This window comes from Phalaenopsis equestris, unplaced genomic scaffold, assembly GCF_001263595.1.
Source record: "Phalaenopsis equestris unplaced genomic scaffold, ASM126359v1 Scaffold000968, whole genome shotgun sequence".
Lineage (NCBI taxonomy): Eukaryota > Viridiplantae > Streptophyta > Magnoliopsida > Asparagales > Orchidaceae > Phalaenopsis > Phalaenopsis equestris.
In genome coordinates this window covers 206,118-217,139 of record NW_018165407.1, presented here as the reverse complement: position 1 = coordinate 217,139, position 11,022 = coordinate 206,118, and the positions used below count along the sequence as shown (strand labels likewise).

General features: G+C 36.4%; 1 protein-coding gene across 1 annotated transcript in view; it reads right to left on the bottom strand.

The window, feature by feature from the left end:
- Positions 1-11,022, bottom strand: part of LOC110032538 (protein farnesyltransferase subunit beta) — an 86,620-nt gene that overhangs the window by 45,398 nt on the left and 30,200 nt on the right. The window contains exons 4-6 of the mRNA XM_020736199.1: positions 9,533-9,568; positions 1,349-1,431; positions 1,207-1,260 (exon numbers count right to left, since the gene is read on the bottom strand). Coding sequence (XP_020591858.1) covers positions 1,207-1,260; positions 1,349-1,431; positions 9,533-9,568 — 173 coding nt within the window. The remainder of the gene's footprint in view (positions 1-1,206; positions 1,261-1,348; positions 1,432-9,532; positions 9,569-11,022) is intronic.

Genomic DNA, 11,022 nt, shown 5'->3' with positions numbered 1-11,022 from the left:
TTGTTCAAAGCGATGGTGATATAGATGGGGATGTTAATAGTAGAATTCAAGTTGGTTGGTTGAAGTGGAGGAATGCTTTGGGCCTTTTGTGTGATAGAAAAGTACCGCTAAGACTGAAAGGAAAATTTTATAAGATGGTGGTGAGACCTGCAATGCTCTATGGCGCTGAAGGTTGGCCTTTAAAAGCGAAGCATAATAATAAGTTAAGTGTTGCCGAGATGAGAATGATTAGGTGGATGAGTGGCTTTACACTTAGAGACAAAATGCGGAATGAATATATTCGTGATAGGGTTGGTGTAGCTCCTGTGACAGACAAAATTAGAGAAAGTCGTCTTAGATGGTTTGGTCATATTAAACGTCGACCATTAGATGTCCGATTAGGAGAGTAGATGTTTTAAATTCGACTTGTGTTAAGAAAGGCAGAGGTAGACCTAGAAAGACTTGAGCTTATTGTATTAAAAAAGATCTTAATTTACTAGAACTAAATGAAAATATGACACTAAATAGGACGCAATGGAGAAAAAGGATTCATGTAGCCGACCCCACGTAGTGGGATTAAGGCTTTGTTGTTGTTGTTGTTGTTGTTGTTGTGTTGTTGTCCTTTGTCATTAGACATAAAATTGTTTTAATGATCTATTGGATAATTGAATTTATGAAACGAATTAATTCCAGAAATGTAAAAGGTTTCTTCCCACTTCTATCTGAAAGATTTCAACCTATTAGTGTGAGCAACAACTTTCCTCCTCGTAGGTAGTTAACCGCACTCTAATCTAAATCAAATTAAGCATTCTCCTTATAAAATCTGATCAAAATAGTTTACAAAAGTCAGGACAACATAAGGTAAATATCAAACGAAAAGATATCAATCAGAAATCCATTTTGCAATTGGCATCTTGTGCGCCAGGACAGAAATGGTGTACATGGTCAAAGAATGAATGAGATGTGCACTTTTCAACATCTAACATGCCTGTATTGTAAGGGTAAAAGAAGAATATTACTAATATGATTTTTTTTATTTTCTAGAATCGCTCGGAAGTCAAGTACTAAGACCAGTTAGAGCCTATCATCAGTAACTTTGGCACAGATATCAAAAAAAGGATGACTTTAGCAACAATAGGAGTGCCAACTTCTGTTTCAAAGATTATGAAGCTAAATCTAACAACTAAATTTGTTACAACAAATAAAAATAAAAAAAAAGGAACATACCTGAAAGCTCCACAAGAATCTTTCATTTGCATCAAAAACTTGTGCACTGCCTCTCTAACCATAGTAGGAATCATGAGGTCAAACATCTAAGAAAATATAAAACATCAACACAATAAGATGATGATTTAGGGAAAAAAAATACCTGTTCATTGAAAGAAGAGCTGTATCACTTCCCAGAGTAACAAGTGTGTTCACTGCAGCATATGTTGTTGCAAGATGAGGCAACTGCACTGAGTAGAACCATAGTCAAAATTCATTTTGCAAGCCATCTTCGCCTAATGGTTGAAAGCTTTGACATTTAACCGAGAGGTGTAGGGTTCAACGTCTTGCATATGTGGGGTGCATGCATTTGCGTGTGTGGAAAGATAAAAAAGCCATAGTGCGAATAAGTGAACTCAAACAGAGCATCAAATTCCTAAAAATAGTATGCCACAACCGATGTTATGGCTCAAAATTACATTAATCCAAAATAATATACTCCCGAAGACAAAATATATATATATTTGCAAGTCAAACTCTTCATTTTGTAAAGATGCAAAGTAGACTGCTTTACTGAATTACCAATGTTAAATCTGAAGGATATCAGTCAGAGACTCTTCTAGAACAATATCAAGCTTTCAAAGAGATTAAAACCTACCCTCCACAACGAGAAATCTGTTGAAGTAACACTTCAACAACAACAAAAACAAAGCCTTAATCCCACTACGTGGGGTCGGCTACATGAATCCTTTTTCTCCATTGCGTCCTATTTAGTGTCATATTGTCAGTCCTATTTAATGTCATATTTTCATTTAGTTCTAATAAATTAAGATCACTTTTTATACAAGAAGCCCAAGTCTTCCTAGATCTACCTCTGGTTTTCTTAATATAAGTCGAATATAAAACATCTACTCTCCTAATTGGATCATCAGATGGTCGACGTTATCATAGTCATTGCCGGTCCCAAAAACGTTTTGAGACATTAGATTGAAATATAATGGAGTCAAGGAGGTGACGGCTTTTCCTCTCTGTTACATCATTTTATTGAGAAGTGTTTGTACCTGAGCTATGATGTAGGATGCTCTTACTCGCTAAGAATTCACCCAAAGTAGAGTTGAAAAATTCACGACAATTATCGGCCCGAAGGACCTAAATAAGAGTTTTGAATTGAGTTAAAACGAAGGTGCAGAAGTTTTGGAATGTGATAGCAACTTCTGATTTGTCTTTTGAAATATAGACCCACATTATCCGAGTGTGGTCATCAATCAAAGTTAGGAACCACCTTTTATTAGTGTAGCTGGGAGTACGATAAGGTCCTCATAGGTCACTGTAATGATGGACAGAGGAGCAGGAGTGTAAGTGTGGGATAGGTAATGGACCCAATGATGTTTGTCTAACTAACATGTCTCAAAATTGAAATTAGAAGCATTTTTATTAGAAAATACCAAAGAATATAATTTTTTTAAATATTAAAAACTAGGATGACTGAAACAACAATGTAATAACATAATGAGACATTCAATAACTCGAGATAAACTACAACTCCTGAGAGGTGTATCTGTATTTTTCGTGTTCTTCTCTTGAAGTAGTAGAGTCCCCAACAATCCTCTTAACAGTTACAGTCATCTTCCCATAACAACCATCCTTAAAAACACAACCATCAAAAAAGAAGTTAATAACGCAATCAACATCATTCGTCAACTTGCTGACAGATAACAAGTTACATTACAACTGAAAAATATGTAAAAATGACTCTGGAGTTAGATCGGTTGTTAATACAATCAAACATTTACCAGCATTGAAACTACAAGAACTTTGGGTAATTCTGACTGTATCTTTTCCGAATCAATGATAGTAAGTCGAGAAAGCTTGTGAACATCCAGTTATATGCTCAGTGGCTCCCGAATCTATAATCCACAAAAGAGTAATAAACTGTGAAAGCAATAGAAAAAGTACCTTGTCAGACATGGGAGGTCAACGAACCTGAAGAAACTTGATTGGCTCCAAGAAGCTTTATCAATTGCTCCATCTGGGTTTCAGTGATTCGGAGGATTCCAAGATGGTCTGGGTATGAGTCGGTTGAGTCGTACTTGGTTCGGCCGTCGTCGTGAGTCCCTTGACATTAGAGGATTTGGGTGAGGGTTTATATGTCGACTTACCGTGAAATTTTCAACCCATCCCGAGTGTGGTTGGGCTTTTGAGAATAATCACAAATGGGGTGACCGGTTCAACGTGCCATAGACAAGAGTTGAGGACTATTTGAGATCAAGGCAATGATTCAGCTAAAGGAGTAGAAGCGCCAAGTATGACAAGTCTACTGCTTTGTTCCCGACGAATCTTCGTGAAAGCAGCATGAGTGGAAGGAAGAGGATCTTGACCAAGAATACGGCCCCGAGTTTCGTCAAGGTCTTTGTTAAGGCCGATAAGGAATTGGAACATACGATCTTTTCTACAATCTTTTGGAAGAGGGATAAGTCGGTCGGAGAATCCGAAGTAAAGGCGTAGTACTGATTGCATTCCATCCATAATGCAACAAGATCATTATAGTATTGGGTCACGGTCCTTGACCATTGTTTTGCCTCCCGGATCTTTTTAGATACCTCACAGAGTTGACCGGAATTTCCTAAACCGTCCAGGTAGCACCAGCTGAAAGGAGGAACATGTACAAACGACCAATTGTTGTTTTCATAAAGTTGATCAGCCAAGACATGACCATGGAGTTCTCTACTTCCCAAGCTCCATATGTCGGGTTGGTTTTTGGAGGCTAACAAATCATACATATGAGGTGACCAAACTTCTCACGCCCTATAATCAGCAACGAGACCACTTGGGACCATTGGATGAACTTGCTGTCGTTCAACTTATGAGTTTTGATCAAGAAAATCGTGTTGGTTTCCGGTCCTCCTATCTGTACGGGAGTGGAGTTTTGAGTCGATCCACCAGTGGAGTCAAGAACGCCTTTTGAGGGTGATTTATTGAAAGAATCAGCCATAATTCTGACTGAGCCAAATGATATGTTGTTGTGGTTCCGTGTCATCAATAAAACAAGACAAACGACACTGCTACAGAAATTGTAAATAGCAGGAAAATTGCAGGAATCCTTAAACGACAGTACTGCAAGGATGGTAGGTGGCAGGAATTGCAGGTTTCTTTAAACAGACAGTAGAACAAGAGACTCTAGTAGATAGAAACCTGCAGGAATTGTTATGGCGGACCACAAAACTACAGAGATCTGACAGAAAAAGAGCAATTCTACTGTTCACATATGTACAGAAAGAAAAACCAATGTTCTGCAGACAGAAAATAGCAATTCTGCGGACAAGAAGAAGCCAAGAAGCCTTCTTGATTTCCTATTGTTCACAGAAACTTATTTGCTGGACTTGATAGAGGAGGCTGCCGGCTAGGATGAGGGTGTGTAGGAGATGGTTGTTGGAAACGGCCGGAGAGGCCAGGAGTTATTGGATCTAGGGTTAGGCTCTTATACCATGTTGAAATTTGGAATAGACCGAAGCAATTTTATTGATGGAAAAAGGGATATTTAACCTCAATTACAATAAGCACAACAAAGGAAAGAAATAAAACAAAATAAATTAAATAAGAAAGGAATAAAACAAAATAAAGCAAAAAAAGAAATACATAGTAAGAGAATTTAGAGTAAATAGGAAAAAAATAATAAGTAATAATGACTACAGTTCTGATTGTCATTATAAATCTAATACATAACACTCTAACCGTTAATATCACAATTACAATTTTTTAAAAGTGAAAAACATTTTCATGCATAAATTTAAAACACCAAAGTGCTATGTATGTAAATATGAAAGTTTAGCTGTGAGATATGTAAATAGTGAGATTACATAAGAATTGTGTGCTATATATGTAGATTTTCCATTAAATTAATACAATATATCAAATAATGAGCAACATACTAACATCAAAATAAGATTTCATCAAAGTAAGATCATATAAAGCCAAAGCAAGAACATAAAAAATCATAAAAAGCTACAACATTAAAATGATAAATCTCTCGCACTCCTAATTCAACATAAGCAATTAGTCTAAGAAGAAAATTTTTTAATTCAAAATTCACCCCAACTCTCATCATTTAAAAGGTCTTGATAAAATTGCTATATAATTAATTGTTTTCTCTTCTCTCTTATCCTCATTAGTACTAACATCAAAGAAGTAAATTTATTTTCATCCCCCATAAACCATTCATCATCATATGACATATCATTACTACCTAATAGATCCTCATCATCCACCAAAGTTCTTCAAATGTCGATATTTAACCTCTTCTTAAACATACAACAAACTATTGATTTCATCCTTAGGGTAGTCAAGCGACTTCCCTGAGTATGAGCTTATTATGAGTACTCTAATTTTAATCACATATGGATAAAAAAATCTTCGCCGCTAGAGCTGCTGTCATAATAAGAGCTATTATCAACATTTTCATCAAATTGACTTTATGCTAAATTTTTGACATGGGCACTTTCTTTTAAGCAAGAATCTCTTGTTTCATTTTATCAGGTACATTGGTGCATGCTGTAACATTCTTATGAGAACCAAAAAAGTTGTTCTTTCATTTATTATTACAATATTAGCCACTTTATCATAATTGTTGCATTTCAATAAATGCAAGTCATCTTACTACCAACAATTTGCACTTGAATATCATGTTTCCAAATTAGATCTTTTTAATATCCTATTTAACTTTTTAAAAAAACTCTAACCATTTGAAACAAAAAAATTAAAACTAGAAGCTTAATTTAAAATAAAGAAAACTTCATTTAAAATAAAGTATAGAAATGCAAATGATCAAACCAAGAAAATAGTGTATAAAGATAGAAATAAGCTTAAAAGATAAGGAAAAAAATAAGGGATGCAAGCAATAAAAGTAAAGGTAGACCAACAATGTCGACAAAGCAATGGCAGCATCGATGCAGATAGGTCGCGGTGTGGCTTGCTGGTTTCATGCAAGTTCATGCAACTTCTCTTGAGATCCGAGGATCATGATTTTTTTCAAAGGTTTTTTCTTAAAGTTAGTTTAGGTTTAATTTCATTTTTTGTATTAATAATTTAAAATTATTAAATAGCATAAACTTTAAAATTGTAAGGTTACACCACTGAAATAACATTGAGGTTCACCTCACTCCAATGAGGCATACCTCAACTGGAACACGTGAGGCATGCACCTTATTGCATTTCCTATGTGTCTTGAGCTAAGACACATCTCAAATCATGCAACGATAAGCCTTGTTTGCTATCAAAATTGTATTCATCTCTTCCATCTAGTGAATTCACTTCCAAGACCGCCCAAGATAAGTCAACTCATTTTATTCTAGAAGTTATTTTATATGTAAGGATTATGCCCACTGTATATGGTGAATATCAAAGATTAATTGTGTCATAGAGACCTGACGAGTACAATAATTTTGCTCACAAATTTTAATGATAAATATCAAATATATAATTCTCCAACCTAAATTTTTGTCAATGAAAGAGAATGAATCAAAATTGAAAATTCTAATTCATCTTCGTGACGACCGGGCTAATGGGGGCTGAACTAGCTGATCGGTTCAGAGGGACAGTCGGCCCATGGTCTGGGCTAGGTTTGTCATCGAAGGGGAGGAGCCTCCCCCTCCTTACCTATCAAATATTATAAATGTCCTTTGTTTTGCTCGAGATTAGTATTGTTGAGATTTCTATTTGGACAGCCATCGGTGTCCCATTTTTCCTTTCAAGGGTTGTATCTGACAATGAGAAAGTGTTCCAACTGTAACTCATCCAAGATGGTTCCTTCTCCAAGGATTCGAGTGTTATTCTGGCTGAAGCTCAATTCCACAGAGATAATTGTCCTTACCTGACCCCTCTGTAGACATTTCAGCCGTCTCTCTCACTGTTGCCATCCCCGAACGGCCATCCATCTGCTATCCAGTGCCACCAGGCGTCATCCTACCTGCTTCCCTAGCCGCCGACCAGTTCAACCTGCTTGCAACTACTCCCCGCACTGCACTGCCTCCTGCCCCTATTGGTTGTTGCCACCAGCCACTCCTCCGGGCACCGCAATGACTCCAACCACCTGTTGGTTGATATCTAGGTCGTCCTTGCACCGCATTGCCTCCAACCACCTGTTGGTTGTCGTCCACTCGCTCTCCCTGCGTCGCCTTGCCGTCAGCCACATGTATTTTGTTGTTTGGGCTAGGTTTGCGTTGAAGGGGAGGGGCCTCCCCCTCCTTACCTATTAAATATTATAAATGTCCTTTGTTTTGCTCGAGATTAGTATTGTTGAGATTCCTATTTGGACAGTCATCGGCATCCCATTTTTTCCTTTCAAGGGTTGTATTCGACAACGAGAAGGTGTTCCAGCTGTAACTCATCCAAGATGGTTCCTTCTCCAAGGATTCGAGTGGTGTTCTGGTTGAAGCTCAATTCTAAAGAGATATTTGTCCTTACCTGACCACTCCGTAGACATTTCAGCCGTCTCTCTCACTGTTGTCATCTCTAAACGGCCATCCAACTACTATGCAGTGCCACCAGGCGTACCCCTACCTGCTTCCCTAGCAGTCGACCAGTTCAACCTGCTTGCAATTACTCCTCCCTGCACTACACTGCCTCCAACCCCCTATTGGTTGTTGTCACCACCCACTCCTCCCTGCACCGCAATGCCTCCAACCACCTACTGGTTGGTATCCAGCTCCTCCTTGCACCGCACTGCCTCCAGTCACCTGTTGGTTGTCGTCCAGTCGCTCTCCCTAAGTCGCCTTGCCGCCAACCACCTGTATTTTGTTGTTTGGCCCACCTCTCCACCTCAAATCCCCTGCTTTCACTAGCTTTGTCGCAGCACACTACTTGTGTCCTCTCCTTGGGGAGTTTCTAGTGCTTTGTGTTGTTCTTTTCCTATTGTCAAGAGTCATTGTTGTAAACCCTTTTGAATTTCAGCAATAATATTTGTACTTCTATTGTGGTTTGGGTTATCTCTGGTATCATGGTTTGGGTTATCTCTGATGCCACTAAAGATAATATCTTTATTCTCCTATTTCGATATGACATCCTTCATTTGCAAATATTTTAGTTTTGCTCAGCTAATTGATTTCCTACCATTTTCAATATTCTACCATAGCTCCAAAATCAAAACTTCTAGAATTAACTAGAAAAAGAATTTCAAAATTGAAAAATTATGCTTTATTGAAACAAAGATAAGAAATTAGTTGTTCTTTCTCAAATTCATTAATGATAAATTGAAACTTGTAACATTAGGCTAGATCGTTTAGACAATTATAAGAAATTACTTAATTTGGTTATTTCTTGGTTTATAAAGAAAACCCCTGAGGCATGTAAAAATAAGGTATTGAATAATTTAATGGTTGAATAAAAATCCACTCAATTATTATGAATGATATGGATGCAAATTCTTTGAGTGCTTTGCAAGTCTTGTCAACAAATTTTAGGGATGATTCTTCTTGTACATAAATAAGGCCTAAATCTTACAACATAAAATTTCTATATTTTTGTTATTGCACTTTCCTAGAAGTTTTTTTAGTTATTGGAGTATGCACATGATTGAGATTTTGTCAAGTGTAACATGCGCTTGTCTCTTTTTCTTTTTGTGTGAATCCTCGCTATAGAATTCTATAATCATTCTCAGATTTTTAGAGAATTTTCTATTTTTGCAACTTTTAAATTATTGTTTGAAATGAAATAAAACAGTGATTTATAATTTTAGATCAAGGTTGGATAATCTTTGCTTAGCTACAAAGTTGAGAACCTAGAATTGTAAACATTTGTATGTTTCTCTACTCATTCAATGTTAAATTTATATTAAAAAAACCTAGACCGAATGCCAATCTACGCCAACAACCTTCCTCAAATGTGAATGAAATCAGTATTTAAACATTAAAAAAAGAAACAATGGTACGAGCATAGTACAGTAGATCAGACAAAAAAAGCAGGACTTATAGAGCCGTAATGTATAAATGCAGGTACAAATGGTACGCACATGAGAATGATTAAATTTCTTTAAGTGCATTCAATAGAGTATGCAAATTTCCCAATCTTGCAGTGGATTGCTGCTTCATTCACCGTCCATTAAATAATGTAAAATAACTTTTGTAGATAAGAAATTTAATAATAAGGTTATGTCATAAAATTAAATCTGCACCTAGCACTTCGTCAAAGGGCATGCCCCATAAAACAATCTAAACTTAATTTCTAGATAATGTAATTTTTTCTCAAAGCATATAGCAAATATCAAAAAAGTGCAACTTTGGAAATAATAACTGCCACTACCTAATCTACGAGATACCAAAAGTTCAAAAAAAAAAACGATAAATAGTGAAAAAACCTGGCCAGGTCCACCGCCATATCCACCATTTATGTCCTGTGATTACATTAATAATCAGTTGATGGTTATTACAAGAGAAATATTCAACTCATGTGTTTACGTCATAACATATAATGAAAGTGTTCTACAATTCAGAGTTGTTCCCTTAACAATTAAAACTAGAAAATTATATAAAACATATGAAAATAAAAAAAATTATTGAAATTACAAATATTGAAGCACAAAAATCACAAATTAACTTCAAAAATACTAACAACCTTTAGTCAATATGCAACAACAGTAGATATCTAAGTTGAAGTTTACATTAGTTTTTGAAGTTTCATAGTTTATGCAAAATGGACGTTGAAACTGTGACTGTTGTGCACTGTTTCTTTCAAATTATTACTCATTTTCTTGGTCTTCTTGCGGGATTTAGTTAATTCAAACAGGTCCTGTTTTATGTTGGTTGTATTCAATGCTAGCTATCACTAGTTGCCAGTTAGATGTTTCTTTCCTAAATGTTTTATGTTGGAAGTATTCTTGTTGCTTCTCTGACTGTATTCATATAGTTATTTGTTCGATTTCACTAGAGCCAGGCTATCAGGTTATTGACTTGAATTTTTTGTTGCCTATTTTAAGACATGTGAGCACTAATTCCTCTATAGCTGGTAATGGCATAAACTTGTGCAAATTTTGCTGAGGATTAGAAGAATAGAAGTGTTCCACTATATCCAAAATGAAATAAGACTGTACAAACCCTACATAGTATTTAAACGAGTTAAAAAAAAAATTGAAATCTGAGCCTCTATATTTTTATTACAACAGTGAGTTGTTTAAATTTGAACAGTTTGAAAGTGTGTTTCGTTTATTAGTTACACTTTTATTAGCAGTTCTCATTATTCATAGTTTGTTTTAATAATTGTTATTCCAATAGTTATTCACTAAACTGTTTTATCGTATAATATGAGCCACTGTTAATGTTTGATATTCATTCACCTGCTCAATGAGTCAATATCTATGTTCATACAAACCTAAGGTCCGCTGATATCAATAAACCTGCTGTAGAATTTTGTACTACAGATTTTTTACTATAGGATTATGTTGACCTCAATTTTCGTGAGGTCTAGTATTTCTCGCAGGAGTTAGGATCTAGCCTTAGGGGTCTTCCTGCGACTATCTTAGAACCTTAGAAGTGGTGCCCGCCTCGTTTTAGTTCGACCTATTTCCGTCCTCTTTTGGAGTTTCGCGTGTGCGGTATCGACTTCTAACACTTAGAAGGATGAAACCGACATGAGGAAACCCAAAATGGATTCCTATATGACCTTTCCAAGCCTTAGGGTGGCCTTCTGCACAATTCGCACTCCTGCGCGCACCAGCTTCGTAATTCGGAGAGTCGACGTGTCCGATCTCCGCAATTCGCATTGCCTGCACCGTTATTTGCCGAGGGCTCGAGTAAACCACTTGTGACGATCGATCGCGGGTCAATATTTGGTGAAATTTGAATTTCGACG